At 37.9% G+C, this 24,028-nt stretch overlaps 1 protein-coding gene across 2 annotated transcripts; it reads left to right on the forward strand.

The window, feature by feature from the left end:
* The first annotated feature begins 4,385 nt into the window (after window positions 1-4,385).
* Window positions 4,386-19,505, forward strand: WASHC3 (WASH complex subunit 3). 2 transcript variants are annotated; one of them, XM_040063191.1, is made up of 7 exons: window positions 4,386-4,502; window positions 5,937-6,035; window positions 8,266-8,331; window positions 9,555-9,683; window positions 11,247-11,357; window positions 14,640-14,704; window positions 17,693-19,505. In XM_040063191.1, exons 1-7 carry the CDS (start codon window positions 4,452-4,454, stop codon window positions 17,775-17,777), a joined length of 606 nt encoding a protein of 201 aa, XP_039919125.1. In that variant the 5' UTR covers window positions 4,386-4,451; the 3' UTR covers window positions 17,778-19,505. The 2 variants fall into 2 exon arrangements, with proteins under 2 accessions (XP_039919125.1, XP_039919126.1); XM_040063192.1 differs by having other exon boundaries at window positions 11,250-11,357.
* Window positions 19,506-24,028: the final 4,523 nt, after the last annotated feature.

The following is a 24,028-nucleotide window of genomic DNA, read 5'->3' on the forward strand; positions in this document are numbered from 1 at the left end:
CTTACAGCATTGTAGCCATCTTTATTAGCTGTAGTTAGATTTTAAAATATTTGTTTGTTTGTTGCTATTTATGTGGGACACATAAAACCAGTTCAGAAGTAGGATATCAATAAGTGAGATTACAGCCACCTTTTGAAACCTAAGACCATATTATATTTCTCATAATTCTTTGTCCTTGAGAATTTTTGCTTTCCAGCTGCCACCAAAATTTAACTAAAATGAATATACAGTTCTTTTTAAGTTCCAGTGGACTGGTGTGTGCCTAAACTGTAAAATAATCAGATGTTTCAAGATAACAGTGCTCTGTTTAACTTGTATCCATTGTCTGACCAGAAATAGCAGCCTTAAGGGGAGGTTTAATTCACTTGCAGCTAAAAATCTTTGTGGGTCTGGGAGGAAGGATTGGCCTGAGGCACTGTAAGCCTTTTGGTGTGTAGTGAAACTGAAACAGACGTGGGTTTTTCTGTCCTCAGAGCAAACTTCACGTAGCTCCTGCCTATGCAGAATATATCCACTGTATTCAGGACCCATGCAGACAAGGGCAGTTTGTACTAGCTAAGTGCAGGTGCACTCTTGAGTGAGACTTTTTTGGTTTAGAATTGCTTAAGACCAAAGAGGGCAGAAATTCTTTTGTTCTGTAGTTAATTCAGAAACCAGGATGTTTGCTTTTCATACTCTGTTTTTAAGGACTGCTTAAAACTGTTTACCCAAGAATGATCTTGCCAAGTTCAAAGCTCTTAATTTTATACTGGAAAGAAGTAATATGGTTATTTTAAATAAATAAATAAATGAAAGAGCAGCTAATGTTTTTAGCATGTTCTCTATGTTCTTTTGTACAGAACAAAATAATTAGTTAATCCTCTCATGTTGCCTTAGCACAGTACTTGGAAAAATGAAACTTGACAAATAATTTTCGAGAACTGCAATCCATTTATCATTTAGTTTCCTTTTTTTTTTTTTTTAAGAAACCTACATAATATCTAACATTTGTATTTCTCAGTCTGTTTAACTGTGAAGGCTTCATAACTCTCTGAACTCTTTGCAAGATTTGTACACTTGAGATTATTGAGATTGGCGCATTCTGGCACACCGAGATCATTGAGATTGGGGGGACATTGCTTAAATTCAGCATGGAGAAAAATCATTGGGGCAATATCAGTTTCATAGAGAAAACTTTACTCAAATACCCTTTGCAAGCATGGATTTAGAAGACTCCATGGGAAATCAAGCAAATGTTAACCCACACTGATCTTTTCAGCTGTTCATTGGACCACCTTATTAAAAACAACTATTGCCCCTTGTGGAGGATCAGATGACACCATGTCTGGAAATTTTTTTTAGCCCAGCTTTTTGTTTCTGTTTAACTTGTCTCTCAGTTGTATAGTTATTTGAGTTCTGGGCTGATTCTAACCTGAATGTGGTGTCCTGGGACCTGTAACTGTATATAAGCACACAAGATGCATATATACATTGTAAGCTACAGTAGCACTTGCCAGTTTTCCTCAGCTTGTGCAGTTTTGTTTTGCAGTTGACCTGAGGCTCTGATTCTGTGGAATATATGGAGCAGATCAGTTTCAATGCTTTGAAGGGTTCTTGCCTTCTGTGTACCCTAATCACAAGTCAGGTACTTTTTACTAATGATGAAGATAGAGCTCTGTTCAGTTTTCTGTAGACAATGGCTCTTCCACTCCAAGTTAGCCTCAGCATCTGGAAAGTTGACATCTTGAAAATACTAATGTTCAACCAAACTTCATTTTGGTAACTCTTAATCACTCTTTCAACTCTTTTCCTTCATTGGAAGGTGGTGCTTTAAATGGGGCCCCACCACAGGGCCTTTAAATGCCAGCATATATATATGTACACATGCATAGGGTATAAACTGCCAGCAGTTACATACTGTACAGTACTTACTCCTCAGTCTGAGATTTATCATCTAGCATGGGTGCTGGTAAAAAATACATTTTCAAATTGTGCACACTATAAATGTGGATGTTAACACTCAATTATTTTTTATAAATCTTCTTGGCAGTTCAGTGATTTATATTTACAGCTGAACAAGCTAGTTCAATTAAAGCTTTTTTAAGAGGTTTTGGAAAATTTGGATCATTTTCCTCCATTCTCTTTCACTTTTCATACCTTGCATTTCCTAACTCCGGCTGAAAAAGTGCTGTGTTGCACTTTTCTATGTGGTATTTTTGGGCAAATTAAAAGCAGGAAGTACCAGAAAGTTCACAGAAGAGCATATTTTTGGGAGATTTCTTATGCAGTTTTACAGACCAAGACATTCAGAGAAGATCTGACTATGCATTTACATTAACTTTCAGTGCCAGTGCCTGAAAAAATTGTGCTATAGACATTTTATGATAAACTAGATTAATTCTTCTTGAATATAATTTAGTTGGAATTTTAAGGTAATCTAGGTGGCAAAATAACTTATTTAAGTTAAACAAGCAGCTCTGTTGCCCAACACAAATTTGCACAACTCCTGTAAGCTAGGAATTGAAAGATAAACCCACTGAATTTTGTAGGTTGGCCTGCACCTCTTAATTTGGGAGAGGTGAGAAATTGAGCCAGTGTCTTGGATTACGTAACCTAAAAATGTGTATTCTATTTCATCTGTTGAAAGCTGTTTTTTGGGAGATGTTTTATCCTTCTTTCACCCTTCCAGGGGGGAGGAAGGAGGATGCCTTCTGATAATGGCCCAGCCATTAAATCCAGGTGGGGCAGTGTTTCTTATCTCTTTCACCACCCCTCCATCCTCCAGGGGGACATCTTCTGATAATGGGCCATTAGGGCCCACCAATGACATGACACGTTCCATCATCCCATTGGGAGATGCTGCACTCAGTTCAGGGGAGCCATCTGTTTCCAGCTAGATAAAAACTGGCACTTAAGGACACAAGGTATCCAGTTTTTCCACTGGATTCCCGGAGGAAGACCGGACCCATCTCGCCACCGCTGCACTTTCTACAGGACCACCTCCACTCCACAGAACCACATCTGTTACTCCAGGAGGACTGACTTAGACTGCTTTCAACACCCTGACCACCAAGGTGCCAGGTTGTATCCCTGACCCTGTCAGGGTTTTTTCCAGGATCTTTGTTTGCTTCCTTGTTTGTTTTTTTTGTTTTAATATCCCAAGTAAAGAACTGTTACTCCTATTCCCATATCTTTGCCTGAAAGCCCCTAATTGCAAAATTATTATAATTTTGAGGGAAGGGGGTTTATATTCTCTATTCCAAGGGAGGCTCTAACTTTCCTTGGCAGACAACTGTCATCCAAAACCAAGACAACCAACAACGTGTCAGTGCTCCATAGCAGAGTATGAATCATGAGTTGTTCAATAATTCAATTAGTATGGACAAAAACTTTGCTATACTATCTTAGCAAGAGAGTAACAGTGATGTGCATGTGACAGCAGGTTAGTAATAAACACATCAAAGTAATAAAGTCAAAAAAAGCTGTTTCAGTTAATAAATGAGAATTTAATGGCAACTCAAAGAATAGAGCTAAGCACTCTGTGTACAGCCACCATTGATTCTGTATATGGATTTGTAGAATGCTCTGGCAAACTGTAATGATTTGGAAGTAAACTGAGAGTTTTGGTAAATTTTAAACCAAAATTAGCACAGTACATTTGGGGTCTAATCTTCGAAGTATTATAGTAATTAGTGTATCTTTATTAATCTCATAACAAGAGAAGTTTCCACCTGACAGCTTCAGACTATGGTGGTCTCTTTAACTGCCCTGAATTTAGGGTTTATTAAATGCAGCAGTATTTAGATGTAACCATGGAGAATTTCCACTAAACATGGAAATCCACCACAATCTATATGGATTTACTGCTGTAAACAGGGACTCTAGATCACCCCAAATTTGTGGGGTTTGGAAGAACCCGGGGCTTATTCAGTGTTCCTTATTTTTACTCCCCACAACCAAAGTGTAGCACTCAAATTATGCGTATGAGCACAGGAACAGTTCCTTCACTGGCTTTACTCATTATTTCCCTGACGTTTGACCGCAGCGGACCGGACGGCGCTTCCCAAACACCACTATGCAAGGCCACGTCCTGAGGCCTGTGGAGCGCTGGCTGTCAGCGTGACCCCCACTGGCACGGTCGAGCCCCTCAGCGGCTGTCATCACTTCCATCGCAAAATGGGTGCCGAAGAAGGCCCCCCAGAAGCTCGGGGTTTATCCTCGGGGTTAATCTCCGGGGCACAGCCGGCCATGAGGGCTCCGGCCCGGCACTGCGTTTCCCAGGAGGAAGCGCGGGGCAGCGGCCGCGCCCCGCCCCGCGGAGCTCGGGGTTTGTTTCCGGGCCGGGGCTGCCGAGCGGGGCCGAGGCTGCCGAGCGGGGCCGAGGCTGCCGAGCGGGGCCGAGGCTGCCGAGCGGGGCCGAGGCTGCCGAGCGGGGCCGAGGCTGCCGAGCGGGGCCGCCCCGGCCCGCGGGCATGGACGAGGACGGGCTGCCCATCGTGGGCTCCGGCATTGACCTCACCAAGGTACGGGCTGCGCTCGCCCGGCGCTCCGGGGCCGCCGCTCCTCCTCCCCGGCGGCGGCTGCGCTGGCCCTGGTGCTGGGCGAGCCCCGCGTCCCCCCGGCTCCCGGCCCGGCCCGGCGGCGGCGGGCGAGGGGAGCTCCCCGTGCGGGGCCGGTGCCTCCCTCGCACCCGGGAACGAGCGGACTCTGGCCCTTACTTGTGTCTCCAGCTGTTCTCCGGAGGCTTTTTGCTTCCAGTTCAGTGATAACGTTGTATTTAAAGACTAAGCCGTTTCAAAGATATGGGAGGCAAATCCGGTGCAAAGCTGTGTATTAATTTCTTTTAATGTTGCAGAAACTTTCTTTTTAAATTTGGTTTTCTCCATACAGAGCATAAAGACAGGACAGTTCCAATTGACCCAGTGGTACTTCATGCTGTGTACCACCCCGCGCATTTCTGCTGAGGTCATAAGCACTGCTTCCAAGAAGTATCACAAAAAGTCAGGATGTTTTAAGATTGCCATAGTGAATTGTTTATTGAATGCACTGGTAAATCAGCACCTAAAGATGAGGTGAAGACCAGAGAGTCACTGTATTCACACAAAAAAAAAAGTGCAGCAGAATCTTGGCTGCTGATAATATTCCTTGTAAATCTTCCACTTAAATCAATGGCAGTTTCATAGGCTAATTTCCTCTGTGAAGGTTAACACTTAAAGCAATTGCCCAAGGTTATTAACCCTGAGGCACTAAAATCTTACACATAAACTTTTGTGTGAAAGTTCCTGATTTCAGTCTTCTGTAATGGTTTAAATAAAAATGCCAGCTCTGTGTTACAGTATGACCACCATTCTTTTTGGCTAACATAAGGTTCTACATTTTAGTCTGAAAAGCATGTGAGCATCGAAACTGATTTGGAGGGTAATTTTTGGTAGGTAGTCTGGACTTGCCAATGAGAACCAGTAGGGTAGCCACTAAATACTTAGACACCAACATCACTACACTTTAGTTTTTGCCATGGTGTTAGTTGTAACTGAGTATTAGTATGGCTGGCCAAGTTTGCTTTTTCTTCTTAAACTCCAGAAGGAAAGATTCTAATTTCCTCCATTTTTAAAAAACATTAACACTGATTTTCAGGAATATTCACAATTTCATCTAAAGGTGTTTTCTTTAAGATAACAGTACTTCATTTCTTGAGTCTTGTTCCCTTTTCTATGTGTCCTGTAAATTCTCAGCTGTCATGTTAGTAGATTTTTAGTGGCACAGGATTTGTATGAATGCATATGTGTATGAGAAAATGGTTTATGTATGTATGGATTCATAGCAGGCACACTTAAAGACAGATTTCCAAATAATTTCTTCTAAAAAAAGGTGCTTTTTAAAAAATATATTTCAATCCAAATGTAAAAATTGATATAGATATTGATGTGTAATCTACTTTTCTTATATTTTTAATGCAGGTTCCTGCTATTCAGCAGAAAAGAACTGTAGCATTTCTAAACCAGTTTGTGGTACACACAGTGCAGTTTCTCAACCGCTTTTCTACTGTTTGTGAAGAGGTATGTTTATTATTTTCCCAGCTGTCTATACAATTTTAAAAATTCAATAAATGAGAACCATTGATTTAAATATTTTTTATGCAGTAATACTGGTAGCTTAAACCAAAAATGTAGTCTGCTTTCTGTTCAAGGTTTATCTTGAGTAAGTGCTTAAGACAGATTTTTTCCCAAGGGATCCACATGAACTCCACATTGTGCCTCACTCAGTCCTGTTTCCTTAAACTTTTGCATTTGGAACAGTCTTTGAATTTTTTGATGCAGGGAGTTTATTCTGAGCAGCTTCATCTCTGGCTCTTACCTTGTTATGAAAGAAGGATGCCATGTTCTTGTGATGCATCAAAACTTACTTTCAGATTCTATCACCTTTAATTTAAAAGAGCGATACACTAAGCGCAGAATGTAGATAGTTTTTCTGTTGAAAAAAGGACATTTTTGTCAAGTGATTAGTATGGAACATGAAGCCCTTAACTTCAATTCCCTGTAAAAAGAGAGAAAAATAAAAATATTTAGGATTAGTAAGTTTATATGATGACTTTGGAGTAAATGGAAATACACCAGACCAACAAGATTAGAGCTGTCCACTGAACAGGACAAGAACCCTCCTTGTAAAAAGGGTGTTTTCTAATGTGGCTTGGAGTGTAACACTTTTGTCTTTAGTGGCTTTTTGTACTTTATCATTCATTTATTCAACAAAGAATGCTATACAGCTATAGCCAGCTGAGCTAGGGCAGCAGTCAAATCCAATTAGACTAAGCCATGTAATCTGAGAAATTCTGTTATTTGTTGGTGAAGTTTAGAGCCAGACCCGTGACAAGTATAAAATTTGGCTACTACATGAATATATGGAACGTCAGAGGAAAAAAAGTAATTTTTCCTAGGTTTTTAAATTTCCTGTAACTTGATAGGTGGGAGAGTGTAACCGCCTGATGATGCTGTTGTCAGTTGTCCAAAAATGCAGTTGGCACCTGATCTCAGTATGCCCTCTCCCACGGGCCCTGTGGGAATCAGAACACGTATATTTAAAGCCACCTTGAGCACGCAGCAGTGCTGTGAAATCTGCCTAGAAAAACAGTTATTAGTTAACCAAAACGTGTTATTACCCAAGAGACTAAATAGTTGCTTCATATACTCCTTGGGAAGCTTTTCTTATTCGTGAAGTACAGAAGTGTTTTTAATGTGAGAGCTCGTGGTGTAAGTCAACAGAAGCCAAGAAACTCAAAATCAGGGCTGACACCATCCTTAACTCTAAATTTGTTGGCTCTTGTCTAGTCAAATAGACCCATAAAATTGCATAATTGTCTTTTGTACATCTTTACTCCCCCGTATCCAGTTAAATGTAGGACACACAGTTCCTTCCAGTAGGAACTGACTCCTCTTCATGAACAAAGGACCTTCTGTAAACAAGTCAGTGCACTATCCAAAAAGACTAACTCCTGTCAGTCTTCTACATTTTCTAGCATATTGGCAGAACTGCCATTTTCTTAGGGTGTTAAAGTTCTGCTTCAGAGCCAGGCAGAATCTTGCCAAGGTGCCAGAAAGCTGTCAGAATGGTACATATCTGCCAGCCAGCACTCTAGCCAACTTCACTTGGACAGGTCTGGTGGAGTATGGTAGTGATTAGTTAAAAGACTGGCAGCTCTCATGGAGTAATTTAGAAAAACTTAAGTTGTATTTAAAAAAAAAAAGTCAAAATTTGATTGAGGTGCACCTGGAGCATATAAAGTATCTGGTTAGTTCTGATTCATTGTGGATTTTGACTGTATAGGACTTTGAATCACCTGCTGTAATTATCAGATTTCTGTGTTTGTATTTGCTCAGTTACATACACACGTATCATCGCTTTTCATCTTTTACATTTGGAAAAAGCTTTGAAGAAAGATCTTTTGTTACTGGGAGAGTACTATATGTCTACCATTATTCTCCAGTTGCCCAAAGTAATACCATATTTACTTTGGATGTCTTTTGTACATAGTCTGTCTTCAGTTCTGTCATTATATGGGAAAATTAACTGCAGAGTAAAATTATTTAAAATTTGTATCGCTGTAGCTACTGTACTAAAAAGGGTTGTCATTGCTTAATTTATTTCATAATGTGATAATCTCATTTACACTGTACTCTGACTTCAGCAGGGAGAAGACAAAAGTGATTTTTTTTTAACAAGATGCAAACTGTTTTATATGTCCAAGTGCATAGGGGAATGTTTTCACATCCTAATTGTTTTCTGTTGTAGAAATTGTCAGCGCTCTCTCTCCGTATCCAACAAATTGAAACCACGCTCAATATTCTGGATGCAAAGGTTTGTATGGATATAGACGTCATCTTCTGACAGTGACAGCCTCCTAGATTATGTGAAGTACTTTCCTTTTCACACTCTTAATTGAGCAAATAAGTTCTCATCATGATTTGAAGGAGCTAAAATAAACTAAAAATCCTGATATCAAAAATTCTCTCTTTGCATGCCTTGCTACATATACTGTGTAACATTTCAATACGTAGTTTATACAGCAGAAAGTAGCCAACAGTACCTAGTGGAAAATTTGAGTTTGTTAAACATGTGGAACAGGAAAGGAGCACTTTTTGCCATACAAGCTCTAATGGGGAAATTATTACCCCCTTTGTAAACCAAAAGTATCTTTGAATGTTACTGGACTTTGACTTCTGAAATAAGTAATTAGATAGAAGCCTTGTAAATTTTGATATTGAAAAGTAACCTGAACTGGATCAAAGCTGATGTAAATGTGTTTATCTTCTTTAGCTGGAATGACAAAAGTATATAATCTATGGTCTTATATAGTAAATACAGTAAATACAGTAAAAATCATTTACTAGAAGAAAAAAAACCCAACAAAATCCCAAAGTCAATAAAACACCCACTATAAAATTTTAAGAACTTCCTCTTTCGGTAATGATGGAGGCAATACTGAGGAATTTCTTGTGGAGAAAAAGTAGTGTAATAATACAAACAGAGCTTACTCACTCTTATTTATTTCAAAACATTTAGGAGTGATCTAAATTGATGATTTTTGCAGAATTATCCATAATCAGGTTAAATAGAATTTCATTCAAATAGATTTGTGGTGTTTTTAATATCCACTCACAGCATTTCCTTAAAAAAAGTGAAAGGTGTAGAAAATTGAAAAATTTGTAACCGATCTCCCATCTGTTAGGTGATAGAGTTGTTCTTGCCATGGTTTCTTTCACTGTAGGGGAAGTAGCAGAGATTGCATGGCTCTCATGTGGTTGATAAGTGCAGTAGCAAATAGCAAAATGCTGGGAAGGTGTGGAAGCCTTTCCTGCTCTGCAACCCTGTGTTAACAGTGAAAGTTTTTATTGTAGCAGGCAGCTGAATAGAAAGATTTTTTGTTTTTCCCAATCAAAATACCAAAACTAGGGGCAAAAAGTTACAATTTTGCTAATGTAAAACCTACCTGGACAATAAGTGGTAAGCAGAGTGCTGCAGATTTTTATGTAGTCTTATGAAGTGCTCATTGCTTATTTGGTGATGTTTTTTGCATTCAGTTATCCTCAATTCCTGGCCTAGAAGATGTCAAATTTGAAGTGTCCAGTGCAAATGTGAACGGTGTTACAAATGGTCCCGTGGCACAGGCTGCTGCAGATCAACAGACAGCTGGATCACCTCATTCTGGAGTAAGTAATGCAGCATAACACATACTTTGAAGGAACAGAGCTCTCCAGGTCAAGTTTTTAATGTAATTTGAAGTAGATACCAGAAGCAAGTCTATTGGAAGTGAGCAATCAAATGTAAAAGTCTAAGACTAGGCTTTTCTCCCCTGGCACTGTTCTAACAAGTGACAAAACAAAAAAGGCTATACCCTTTCTTAACTGTGTGACATAAATAATTAGAACTATCTCAAATCTAATGCTAAATTTCTCCTTCCTCTTCTTCAATCACACTAAAAATATGAACATGAATTACCTAAGGGGGCTGGGAAGGTCATGAATAAAAATAACAGTTCAAATCCCATATTGCAGCTCTTTTCTCCTTTCTTCAGAATGTGAGCTTTTAGCGCAAACTGGAATTTCTAGCATGCTTAATTCTAAAGAGTTTATTACTTTGAAGGTTTTTTGTATATTATCCTCCATGTGCAGAAAATGCCAGCTTATTTCAAGCAACCAGCATTAAGATACTACCCCTACAAATAACTTTTTGTCATTTAGGGGAGTTTAATGTGTGTGGTTGGTTAATTTTTTAACCCAGACATTTAAATCCCATGATCACCATTTAACTAAGTGAGGCTTTCTGGCCCATTTGTAGATTGAATTCTTTTCCCGGTTTCCTCTTACAGTTTCTTCTCATGGAATCCTCAGTTCTGTTCTCTGCTTATTCTCTTATTTGATGGAAGTTGCTGTGGAGAAGCAGTAGCTGGAGCACTCTGTTGCTTTTGCCTGCCTGTCAAAGACTGTAATTCTGATTTGCAGGCAGCAGCCAGGGAGACGCTGGGCAGCATTGCGTGTTCCAGCACATTACAGAATGACTCATTATGAGTTCATTTTCTTTAAAATGTTGCCCCTCTCAGATACTAAAGTATGTAGAGTATATTTAAGTATATAAAATTCATATATTTCTGAAAGGATGTTCCCAATGCTGCTCCAAAACTTAAGTGGTTAGTTTTATAGAAAAAATACAGTTTTCGGTGTTCTTTTAATAGTACTAGAACTTCTTGTCATTTTTCGTTTCATTTAAATTAAATACTTTCAAGGAATCTTTGATTTCATTACATTATCCTTAAAGTAATGATTTATACACAACAGTATAGTTTAGAAGTTACATGATCTGCATGAAACCTTTTTCAGAGAATCAAATATTTTGAGGAAAAAAGGCATTGGACTACTGGAGGAGATTTATAGATATGCTCCTCATAAATATTTTTTATAAAAAGATAATTTACATTTAGTACTGTGTTATTCATTAAATACAACTTAAGAAGGTTATTGGGGGCTTTTTGATTTTTTTATGTTGTTCAGTAACTTAAAATTGTATCTAAAAGTAGAAAGTGAACAATAAAAGCACTGGATTTTGTGATTTCATACATCTAGGAAACCTCTAATTTTGTGAGTGTAGATCAGAATAATCTTCATGAAGAAGAGTTGCGCTTTTCCCTAAAATACCCAGCTGGTATATGGGTTGGGATCTCTCCATGTGTGTGGTGTGTACACCTAACCATTAAAGGGTTTGTTCTTCACATACAGCAGAACAATACACAAGAAGAAGGGTTACAGAAAACGGAGGTAGTAACAGAAAATGTCACAACTGTGGCCAAGGACCCAAGATATGCCAGATATCTCAAAATGGTACAAGTGGTAAGTCAGCTCTCATGTCATTCGTTGGCTAGGATGTTATTTTTCGGTGAAGAGTACCACACAGCTGTAAGTGACCCTTAAATGTCTGAAAACATATATTGCAACAATAATCTTTAAGGTAGGATAGCATCACAATATTATAGGCATCTTCTCTAATAAATGAATTAATGTAATATATTCCCTCAGAGAGCTTCTGGCAAGATCTTTCTACAAAATTCTGCTGGTAGACTTGTGAACTGAAGGTGTGAAATGTGTAAATGCAAAGTGATACTAGCCAGAGGCACAGAAGATGCCACTGAAAGTGGAGCTGTCCTGGCAATCTGGAATCATTCCCTGCATACACACTGATTACAGTCTGATTCTACCGCAGGGTAGAAGATAAAGCTTTGCAAGTATAGTCCAGAACAGGAGTATTTGCTATTTCTGTAATCCTTGTAGAGATACAAGGATTGCTTCACTCTCTGGTTCCACTCCAGTTTCCTGTTATTGATGATGCACGTTCTGTTTACATCTTTATCTGTGGTCTGTGCTACAGATAAATAGGAAATAAATTATTGTAATCTCAACATGTACAAGTGTGAAATTGAATGAAGGAATGAGAAGGTCGATGGGACACTATTTGTGATATTTTTAAGAGGCCGCTTCACATCCACAAACCTAAAAATGAGATTGGAAACAAAGAGTTAATTTCAATTTATTTTCAATTTGTCAGTGGAAATTTTCCTCTAAAATATATATTATAATTCTGGAAAGTATGACTATGTCATGGTATTAATAAAATGTTGCTTATGTCAAAACTAACTTCATGGTTTCACACAGTCTTCAGAGAAATTATTACAATTGGTCTGCTTCATCCCTTGAATGATGTTCCAAACCTTATTTTTCACTTGAATCACAAGTTGGCACTTTATGGGTAGCTTATTACAATCCATTTGGAAAACTAGCAGTGGGATAGTAGAGAGTAGAACACTATGTTACTGTACTGATTTAATGCCAGACTTCAAAGTGGATTTGAAAGTGCTGGATGGTCTAATTACTCTGAATTTCTTTTTTTTTTTTTTTTTTTCCTTGTGATTGCTAGAAGAGTGAGATCTCACTTTCCACATTTTTCATGTGTACTGGCAGTTCCTGGTGACTCCTCTGCCAGTTGTAAACAGTGTGGTAGGAAAGTCAAACTAACATGCTACAAATTAATGTGTATTTTTGTATTTGCCAAACTTGTCTCCTTGTCCGGTCAAGTATTTCAGTAAGTGTCATTTATTTGCCTAAATTAAGTTTCTAGCTGAAGATTTGTTTGATCTGGTAATTTATTTATTACTCACAATGTTTGTAGTATAAAAGAGCACCATTCTACACTAAAAGGAGCTCTTCCGTGAAATTGTGACAGACTCATTTTGGTGGAGTGCAGTTGAGGATACTAAATTCTTCCTTTTTAAAATTTACAACGATATTCCAAGAAATCATACAAAAGCAGGACCATATTTGCAGGTTAAAATTTAGGAAATCATGAAAGGTAAAGGAATTGTAATGCCCTGATTGTATTATAAACAGATATAGGTACAATCTTAATTGTTTTCCTTTAGATAAGAAGCCTAAAAGGGCATTTTGATTAAACTTCAGATTAGTTTTGTGAACATATGATACAGGAGGGTACTGAGAGGGTTTTTTCTCGTGGATTTTAATGCACACTATGTTGGAATAAAACATCCTCCAGGTGTGAACATAAAAACAACCCATTCTTAGAAGTCCTATACCAAGTTCCCTGTGATTAAAGACAAATATGAATTCTGCTTTGCCTGATCTGACTCAATTCTGTTTTCACCTGGTTTGATTTGACACAGAAAAAGATCATCAGTGACTTCTGAAGTAGGGAAAAGTACCCAAGAGCAGGCAAGCAGGGGAAAAGCATTAGTACAAGATGGTGTGTAGACACAATCCCTGGTGTCCAAATCTGTACTAGAATAATTGAATTTTTAAACCATCATGAAATACTCAAATAAATATTCAAAATGCTCACCTTTGTAATGCACATTCGTTGTGAAGTACTGAGATGTTATTTTATTTCAAGCTATTACATTGCAACGATTTGAGTGACCTTTTTTGATGCTATGCCTGATAGATTGCTAGAACTAGGTACCTGTGTGTTTGCTGTTCCACAGTGCTCATGCACAAGCCTTGATTGTGATTCTTACTGTGGAACTCACTAGAATCACATCTTTCTCTGGAACATTAGTCATGGCTGCCCTTTATTTTAGCACTATTTTACTTGCTTTTGGACAAAAGATAATAGTCCTACACCACTTTTCATTTGGAATTTCTTAGACCACCAGTAACTTTGTCCCTTTCGAATCAGAAATTGTATCCTTGTTTGGTTTGGTGCTTTTTTCCCATATCATATTGGCATGAAGTGGTCCAGATGGTATTTCTGATGGTTTTCAGCAGGAGATGGCAAAGCAACAAGTTGCTTTTGAGCAGCTCTAGTGGAAACATAGGAGCAGTTTGTTGGAATGTATCTCATGACAGGACGTGGGTATGTAATCCAAGATAAGAGGATGGTCTTGGGTATGTAATCCAAGATAAGAGGATGTTTAGGTGGTGATGAATAAAATAAAGTGCAGAAGCTATGGAAGGACTTGCAGTGAAAGGAAGGAATTTTTTTAACACAAGTATAGTTGTTGGAAATCTGTCCAGAAGTCACAAAAGATTCAAGCCTGACTGCACAAGCAGCTGTATTCAGAGAATTCACTTTTAAATCATGCTTCTGTTCTCAGGTCCTGTGTGCCTTTTTCTCCATGCTTTTTAGACTTCTCCAGTTTTTAGCACTGCCTTAAGAGATCCTTCTGGAGTGGTAGCAGATGCACTTCCCTGGTTTTCCTCTCTCTCTTGGGTATACCTTCAGCATGCCCAAGTCTTTCCTAGCACAACTTCTCTGCTGTCTTTGTGCTACTTTGTGCTTTCTCCACTTTCTTACCCATACAGATAACTTCAACTTCATGATTTTGTCTGCATGAATTGCAAATATATCTATCCAGTCTCGATTCTCTCCCTGCAACTTTCTCTACGTTTTGCCATAAATATAAGATGGATTAAAAGGGCCTTTAATCTCAGTCATTTCTTGCTTCTAGGTTCATATCGATGTCAACTGAGATTGATGTTCCATGCTGTTGTTTGAGAAGTGACATGCATACATTTATATGAAAGTGTGGTTTAAAAGTACCTGTGTTATTTAACACACCTGTTTGTGTCCAATAGTTTTATATTATTCTTCCTCCTGTTGCACAGGGTGTTCCTGTAATGGCAATACGAAACAAAATGATTTCTGAGGGGCTAAATCCAGATCTTCTTGAGTAAGTAATTTGTGACTCCCAGTAGGACTGCAGTGCGACTGTGTGTTTAAAAAACTTGGGAAAGCGTGCTTAGAAAAGGTTGTTCAGAGTGGTGTGAGCTGTAGCAGTGACAAGCTAGCATTTGACAATGTGCATTTGGTGATGAGGACTCACGTAAAAGGTCAGTAGCCATTTTCACTGCCCTGTTTAGACTATGAAGTTTTTCCCAGTTACTTGCTTTCAACACTCCAATAAGAAAGTGTCATTATTGTAGAATAGTAAGAACAAACTCAATCTTATTTTGCTGGATGCATGAGGGAGAACTCAGTTGTTTCCAGGTTCCCTCAGTAGATGGAGTGTGCAACTTGACTTCAAAATTGACAATGTAAATTGAAGGCAGCAGTTTAAATGGCTGTTGATTGAGTTAACCTGATGTGAAGACTACTAAGAATAGATAGTAATTTTCAAAGCTTCTTATCTGGCCATAAACATTAATTTTAGTCTTATTTTACAGCTGACATTTAATTTAGTTCTGCTGTATTATTTCACAGAATTTGTTAAACTGATGAAAGTATTAACTCTCATTCTTACATTATAGACACCAAAATGTTTGAAGATTTTTGCATTCTTTTCAGAAACTGTCAGGGTATTAAAAAGTCTCTTTTCCTTTCCAGTGAAGTCTTTTTACATTTTGTAAAGGCTAATTCTGAAACTAGCTACTTGTTAAATAAAATAAACCTGAAGTATCATCATATGATTAGTCACTTTAGCACTTTAGCTCCCAGCTACTTCCTGGTCTAGATAAGCCTAAAGTAGTTATTCCTCAGTTTTGGGGTTTCTTTTTTTACTGATTGAATGGGAAATAAAAAAAAGACCCTATGCAAGTTGGAGATAGGTTTAGCAAATGTGGGTTTTCTATATGTATATTAAATGTATTGTATTTTTTGCTGTGCTTTCAAGTCCATACCTTACTAAAAATGATGCTATTTCTTCATGCTTGGGTCAATTTTTATAGTAAATAAATCAAAAAGATAACAGGTTAAAATTTCAAAAGCTATTTTTTAAAATGTGTCTGCTTTTGGATGGTCTGTTTTGCGTTAAGACAGAAACATTATTACTGTGGATTGAGGCTCGCAGAATATGTTTGGGGTTAGATCTCAAAATCCGTCTTCCAAGATCTGTGCAACAGTAATGCTTAGTCAGGTTTTCTTTAAAATGTTATTGGTTTGAAAACTGGTTAAACAAAGCTAATTATTTGGCAAGGTGCATAATGTGGAACATGTTAAGGTACCAAGGATGACTTTTCAATATTCTTGTTTTCTTGTCTTGATATTATAGGCTTCTTCCTTTTTATGTATCTTGCCATTCACACCACATCTCTTGGGTCTTCAGCTTCCTTAGGTCTGCTCACTCAGTCCCAGAGAAAATTAGAAAAATGTACACATGGCTGTCTGTGTGCTCAGTCACTTACTGCAGACTCCCCCAGCTCCTTGCCATTGGCTGAGCATGGGTTATTTGTGGCTGTAGATGTGCTAATTCTAGTGATACAATATTGTTTCTACACTCTCCTCTTGGCTTTTCCACCTCCGTTATTGCTCCTTTCTCAACTTTTTGCAGCATTTGGTAACTACCTGTTCTATCAAGCTCCCAATTTACCTATCTTTAACTTTTGTTTCTTGTCCTTCCTCTCTTGCCTGTCTTCAGTTCCAGAAGAATTTGTCCTGCTCTCATGAGCTAAAGGAATTCAGCACCATCTTCCTCTTAATAAATGAGAGGTTTTGCACTGGTCTCTCCAGGTCACATGTCTTTGCACAGCTCTTCTGTTTTGTCATTACCATGGAAACAATGAATAATATTGTGAAGTGGTATTTGCATGAGAAAGCAAATGCTTTCTTGATTTGTTTTAGAGGTGTGCAGCGGTGAGGGAGAAGGCTCTTCTGCAGTTCTTTAACATACTTCTCATCTTTGCACTGAAAATGTTTAGGAACACTTTAAAGTTACCTTAGGGATTCCCAGCAGAGAAATTATACTAAACAGAACTAATGTTGGAAAAGAAATCCTATACCCCCCAAGATAAATAAGAACAGGATGATTAATACAATGTCTGCTTAGTTTAAAATGCAATATTTTATCCAAGAGATGCTAACTGTCATACAGGAAGTGAGTTTCTCTGAATATCGTTTTCCCCCAGGTGTAATTATGTGTGTATTTTCTACCCTGCTTTCAGCCTTTATCAGGCTCTGTATTGCTTGTATGTAAAATTCATCACATATTTATGAGGGAGAGTCTGTGGAGAGCCAGCATCTTCAGGCAGTCATTAGTTAGCTTTTAGATTCTCACCTTCATTTCCAATAGATTCCCCAAGCAAACGTCTTTGCCACATTGTTAAGGTCCATCCTAAATATTCTCTTTGAAACTAAATACAAGAGGACTGATCATTTGTAGTCAATAAAAATCCCATGGCTGCTCTTGCATGTCAAATTTAACCCAATGTTCTAGCCAAATTCCACTCTGAGTAATTCTTTTTTGCTTCACTAAATTATCCCTGCAGTTTTAGTTGGATACAATATTGTTCATTTCCTGTCTTATTTTTTTCATGTACTATTTACACTGCTCAATGGTGTACAGAATGTTCCTTTCAGCCCTAGAACCTCTGAAGATTGAAAAAAAAATTGAATTAATCATTATTGCCTGCTTTCAACTCTTTCTACAAGTGTTTGCCACTTCTTAATGATCTGTCATCATTTCTGATGGCATCAAAGGCGTGCATTCACACTGGTGTCTACAGGGTTTTGATGTCCAGTGAGTTACAGTTTCTAGTGTTTGCCTTTCAGTTGTAGGTGAAGCAATACCACTAAGGTGTGAGTTTGTGAACAATAAACAGTTAATGTGTTAAATGTTGTGGCAATAAAGTGCCTGCAGTTGTCGTGCAAGGACAGTGGTGTTACGTGCTGAGCTGCTTGTGTTCTCAGCTGGATATGCAACACAGAATGTTTTTGTTGCCTGCAGGACCCCAGATGCCCCTGTTCCTGCCTGGGGAGATGATGGCAAAGCAGAAGACAGTTCTGATAGTGAATCTTCATTCAGTGACTGAAGAGATTGATTCCAGCCTTTGGAAACCTTTGCTAAGTGCTCATGTGTTTGGAGTTTGGCAGACAGTAGTTTTGTGTGCATCACAGGGTGACTTGGTTTATCTGATGGCATTTCAAAGAACTAAGATCCTCCATGTTCTCTTCTGGAAAGTTTGAACAGGCAGCCTGTTTCAACCTGAACCCTTTTCCCATGAAAATGAATCATGAGATCCTTGCAGTTTTTATGCTGCATCATGTCAGATTTGTTTCTGATTCCGCTGAAATTACTTTGTAGAGATCTAAGAATTCCACACCTCTGAACCTCCATGTCTCTAAAACTCCATTCTGGTCATTGTTAGATTTTCTGTGTAACACATTTAACCTGCGTTGCCTTCTTTCTGCCCCATAATTTAAAGGTAAATTAATTTTGGAAAATGAAAGTATTTCATTCATGAACTGTACTTTTTTATCAATATCCTGTATCTGCAGTGATGCAACGAAAATTACATACATCAGCTCTCTTATGGTGATTGCAAATTAATGATACTCAGATTTGAGAAAAACTAAAGCACACAAAATATAAATATATATTAAAAATATATTAATTTAAAATTAAAAATATCTTAAAATTTAAAAATATATTAAAACCCATTTTGAATCTATTTTCAAAGCATATACTGCTATTCACTGCCACATTCGAGTCTGTATGAAGCTGATAAAGGAACTCCTTGATTTATCCAATTCAGGTTGTGGTGTTGTAGAAAGGTACAAACATGGCAAGGTTGGTTTGAAAATGACATTGGGAAAAAAGGAAGGGACTGGGAGATTATTAATGGAATCTCACTACTTGTTCACTGTTATGTGGGGCAGTTGAAATAAATTTCTGACTTCATTTGCCATACTAGAAAGAGGCTGTGGCTGAGCAGTTTGCTTAGGATGAGAAATCACCTCCAACTTGGTGCCTTTGCTGATAATTTCAGCAAAAAAGCTAAAATTCAGTTTTTATAAGGATAAATCTACCTTAGCACCTCTTGAGGCATGCAGTAAGGAACAATATAAAGAAATGCCTTATGTACCCTGAAGATTCCCCTCAAAATTACTTGATGTACTCCATGACTCAAAAATGATGTTTCATTAAGAATCTTCTTTAATACAATTTGTTCCACATGAAATCCTTCACAATCTGTTTGAATTCCCCAGATTGTTGTGATGATACTGGAATGCTGTGTGCCAAGCTGTCATTAACTTCCTGGTATTTCACATTCTTGCTGTGACTAAGAGAAGACTAAAACTGAAGCTCCAAGTAAAGTTTGTTAGCCTTTATAACTGAGTCAATACCTTCTGTCTTAGTTATTTGTGCCACTTCAGTAGGTTACCTGCTTTTTTTTTTTTTTTTTTTTTTTTGTAACTTAAGCATGGTTCACATTTAAGCCTAGCAGATATATTTATGCTCTCCATAACCTGTAAATCAGAGTAATGCCTGAATCCCTACAAAAGCATATATGCACTAGAGAATGTCTAGAGATGGCATTTCAGTGATGCGTTAATTACTGTTGAACACTTAAAATGTACTTAATAGTTAACACTTGGTAAAACATGAAAATTATTAACATATTAGCAATAAGTATTTCTAATGTAAATGTGATAATGGTATTTCAGAATGTATATATTGAAACACTCATTTTTAAAATCTATATTTGAAAACTCATTTAAGCAATCTGTATAATAAAAGGTATACTTTGTAAACCAAAGTTGTGGTTTGATTTTATTCCTATATCTTCTTCTAAACAAGACAATGAAAATTTTTCCCAAGTCTCTGCAATTCATGTTTCTCCAAACCTGCTAGCCTAAGGGGAGAGTTTTGGAAATTGGGGTTTGGAGTTGAAGTTAACCCAGGTAGCACTCTGACTACAGGAGAACTGAATATCCTGTAGCCACTGTTCTAAGAAGCAAATTTAAGGAAAGCTGAAATTAATAAGTATTATATATTTGATACTTTTGAACTGATATGAACCTATGTAGGGAAATAGCATGACTTAAAGAGTTGAATTGAGACATAGTAGTTAATTATTTTTCTAAAGAAATAAGCAAGGTTGCCAAAAGACATTGAGGAAGGTATAGCTTCAGTTGTTTAACATTTCTGAAAGAAACTTTTTGTGTCAAATAATTGTAGTTTGAAAAAAAAACTAAATTGTCTTTTACGCCACTGCAAATACACTTTTATGTGGAATGAAAAAGAAAGCCTCTGGCCTACAGACACTTGTTGAAATAAGGGATATAACAGATATTGTGAATTTAACTGCTTAAGAAATAGATTATTTTTTTCTTGGTAGAAGTTTACTTTGGAGTAGGGTAACTGTTTACTAGGGAGTAGGGTACCAGTCAAGTTGGTAAACTTGCAGAAACACTAAGAAAAATCTTGCCGCTTTGCCACCTCTCCCAGCTGAGTAGTGACATGCTGCACGGAAAAAACCTAAATGTCTAAATTGTGAGGAACTGGGGGAAAAAAAAAGATAAAACCATGCCTTTTTACATTCAGTGTCTCAGGAGCCATAGTGCTTCCACTGCCTTTGGAGTGTCTGACCACTTTAGGCTCTGCTGTTCCTAAACACATCCCTTTGCTCTTAAACTGTAGCCAAATTCAATCTGAGATGTTTCAGCTTAGGACACGATGCTGACACAAGGAGCTATTAAGTGTGGGAAGGCTGGTTTGAGAGTGAGTTATGTCAGCTGTGCTGGTGCTCCTTGATCTGCAGCAGTTTCCTAGTGGTGCTAACCAGGAAAGCTGGAAACTCTTTAACCACAATCTAAAATACTGTGAGCAGAGAATATTCCAAGGTGCTTGTTATTTGCCATCTGTTTTGGAATAGGAGATGGAGGGAGTATTTCAGCTTGGCAGCACAGTAATCAGATATATGTAATACTTTCAAAGGAAAAAGTCCATTTTTAAGAGACTTTTATTTTTAAAAGCTTCCAACAGCAATGAACTTTTAGAAGATACAGTATACATTAAGAAGTGTCAGTAATACACATCAAATACACCCAAATTTTGAATGGATTTAAACTCATTATCTGGGGCAGAATTACAACTTGTAGGCATGAAAACTACTGTAGAGCATTGCTGGAATAACCACTGAATGCATATGTTAATACTAATTATGTATTACTAGTAAACTATATATTCTTTGTTCAAACAAATTTTTTAACCCCATCACCATATTCCTCATTTTGCAGGTGAATGGGAGTGCAGAATGCACAAAGGTCAGTTTCTTAATGGTATTACAAGCATTTTAAATGCATGTAGATACCCTTAGACTAGATGCATGTCTGTATTTTTCTAAGTAAAACCTCAAAAAACTATCAAAGGCAAAAACAACATCTGGACGTGATGATAACTTTATAGTAAAGTCCTGGTTTAGCAGTTGTAATCATTAGTCTGTTCCCTCTCAAGTATCCTGTTCAGCTACATTTGAAACGAAAATTGATGGTTCTTTTTCCAAGCTGAGTCTCTTCCTCTCTCTTGTTTTTCTTTCCAGTGTGTGTTATTTACACCGGAGAGTAAGTTTGACATTCTGTGAAAAAAATAAAAAAATAACAAACTATAGCCTGTACTTGGAAAAAAGAAAATATCACTAAGATCAGCACTTTGAGCTGTGTGTGATCAGGTTTCCATAGTGTTGTTACATAGCAAGAAACTTAAGTTCATCATGGACTCAATTTGTCTGGAGATCCGGTTTTCTCTCTGAAAAACCAATCCGAGGTAACAACACTTACAATGAATTGGTCTGCAGAACAGGACATGTATTTTCTTATTCTTCTGAAAATTTGGCATCCTGCTGTCTGAAATGCCTTCACTGGTGTCCAAAGCGTTACTCTCCTGATGCTTCATGTGATGGTGTCTCCATTGAGGGCACTTTGCAAGCAAAACAGGAACTGCCACATTAACTGGGGCCGTGTGACTTGGTTAACTGTGCAGTTGTCTCTGCTAAAAGTCAGTGCTGAGTGCCTTAAGGGAAGATGTGAGGAGCACTGCAGTGTTCCTGCAGTTCCTTTTCCTGCCACCAAAACTTCACTCTAGCCACGAGCAGAGATTGATGTTCAGTACTAAATTACAAGTTTGTTGGTGCTTCCAAAATTAAATTCATTAATTTGGGAAGCTAAGGATATTCCTGCTTAGTGTTTGACTGTAACTTTGCTAATACAATATTGTTTTAAGGGAGTTCCATGGGCTTGTTTATTATGAGGGTAACGAAGCAGAAAATTAAAATAATATTCCTCATGATGTACAAAAAATGAGTGACAGAAACAAGCTTGGCATGGGATGTGTGACATTCTGATGTAACAAGTCTGAATAGCCATAAATTAAAATGCACATCATTGGACAAGGACAGATGCAGCACAAAGCACTCAGTTTTATTTGCTTAAAAAATTTAGGGCTGTGTCTTGACCTTTGACTAATGGATTATTTTCTCATTCAGTTTATTTCCCATTTTCAGGTTAATGGGTGGAGAGGAAAATTCTGAATAAACATTCACTTTGCAGACAGTTGGTTGTCTTTGCTTCAGACTTCAGAACTGGTTCCCTCTCCCTGAAAGAATGAATTGGTAAATAGGTAGTACACTCTTTGCCTCTCAAGCTCTTGTATGTTCTAGAATATGTACTAGAAATCCCTTCCTGGGTTTCACTATGGCATCCTGCCCTGGTCTGTTGAATCAGAAGTTGTAGTAAAGTAAATGCTAGGCCAGTCTTTTACTGGAATGAGCATTGTATGCAAGTGCTGAAAATACAAAACAGAACAAAGGGTTCTGAAAGTAATTTTTTACATTTATATGAACAGTTCTTTTTATAGATGATTACTATCAACTGATAAACCTTTCCCTTTAAGTCACTTGTAGCAGTGAGAAGTTGAGTACACGTGAACCAACCTGCTGTGAAGAACTGGACAGTGGAAATAAACTTCCAAGACCCGTTTTAAACAATAGCTCTCCTAAGAACTGTGATTATCCTTTCTGCTTTCGAACAAACAATCTCTAGTGTTCAATTGACTCCATGCTCCCAGCAGATTGCATAATCCTGGTGTGATTTCTTATAGCACAATCCAGGACATTGGGAATCCTTTCCCAGTGAGAGTCAAACTGTTCACAATGAACATCTTGCAGTATTGATTTCTCTTTACTACTTCCCAACAGCTCTTTGGGAAAAAACACTCCTGTGTGCTGAGATGATCCTTTCATCTTCTGGATCCAGTTCACTTACTTTTAAAGTAGATCAGAAGTAGGGAGGGAAATTAAGAGAGAAAACGAGTTGTCTTTTTCTCAGCTGTTGCATCATTTACTTTTCCCTCAGGGGACAGCCAGTATTTTTGTAAAAAATGGATTAAGTGAAAACTGGTTCATAATTCTTTATCATGTGTTTGTTGTGGTTTAGGAAACTGATGTTAGAAGCTTGCCTGCCTGCACAAAAGATATGTCAAGAAGATAATTTCAAAACAGCTGAATTCAGCTGATATCATGGGTGGGAGTTTATTAGCAGAATTTTTGTTACTGTAGCTTCTCCTTGCCTCTTACCTGGCTTTTGCATTTGCTTCCTCTCCTATTGTAAATGTGAGGCTTTGTTGCTGTTCTTTCAGTCTCCTGACATCCTTGCTCTTCAATCATTGTTGAGCTGGCCTATTACCATATTTGTAACCAAGTTGTCTTTTGAGCTCTTCCATTTTACAGCATAACTCTGTGATGCTTTCTGCATATTTTAATTGTGAAAACTGTTTAGCTTGATTTACTGTGGAAAAACCATCACTTTATACATGTGTCTGTCCTTAGTTTCCCTCAACTTTCAGAACCTGTTGGCTAGTTTTAGTCACATTTGGGTAGGGAGGTATCCCAAAGAATGGGCTTCTTATGGATTTGATAGAAAATGAATAACCAAGTAAAAAGGAGAGATGGTGCAACAGCATTTGAGCATTTGCATCTCTAACTGAAGCCTTCTTACACCCCGAGTGGTCCATGCCACAAAGAGGTGTTACCCCAGTACCCCATTCATGCTTTTCCCTTGATGTTGTGCCCTCTCTACAGAAGCCTTTAACCCTCTCTGGTTACAGCCCTAGCTCAGCTGTAGGATGGTCACCTGGATTTTCTTTATTCAAGTCCCGTGTCAATCAGCAGAACACCACAACACTGATTCATCGTCAGCGAGGTTATAACCAGTGGCCACTGGTCTGACCAGCAGATAGAACATGAGGTGCAGGAAACAGCTTCCTTTTTCCAGGGTCTCCTGT

The sequence above is a fragment of the Hirundo rustica genome, chromosome 4, assembly GCF_015227805.2.
Source record: "Hirundo rustica isolate bHirRus1 chromosome 4, bHirRus1.pri.v3, whole genome shotgun sequence".
Classification (NCBI taxonomy): domain Eukaryota; kingdom Metazoa; phylum Chordata; class Aves; order Passeriformes; family Hirundinidae; genus Hirundo; species Hirundo rustica.

Bases quoted from the DNA above. Each gene is read 5' to 3' on its own strand.
- WASHC3 (XM_040063191.1), top strand. From the start codon at position 4,452: ATGGACGAGGACGGGCTGCCCATCGTGGGCTCCGGCATTGACCTCACC. The intron at 6,036-8,265 runs GTATGTTTATTA...TTTCTGTTGTAG, and splicing joins TTTCTACTGTTTGTGAAGAG to AAATTGTCAGCGCTCTCTCT. The intron at 14,705-17,692 runs GTAAGTAATTTG...TGTTGCCTGCAG, and splicing joins CTAAATCCAGATCTTCTTGA to GACCCCAGATGCCCCTGTTC.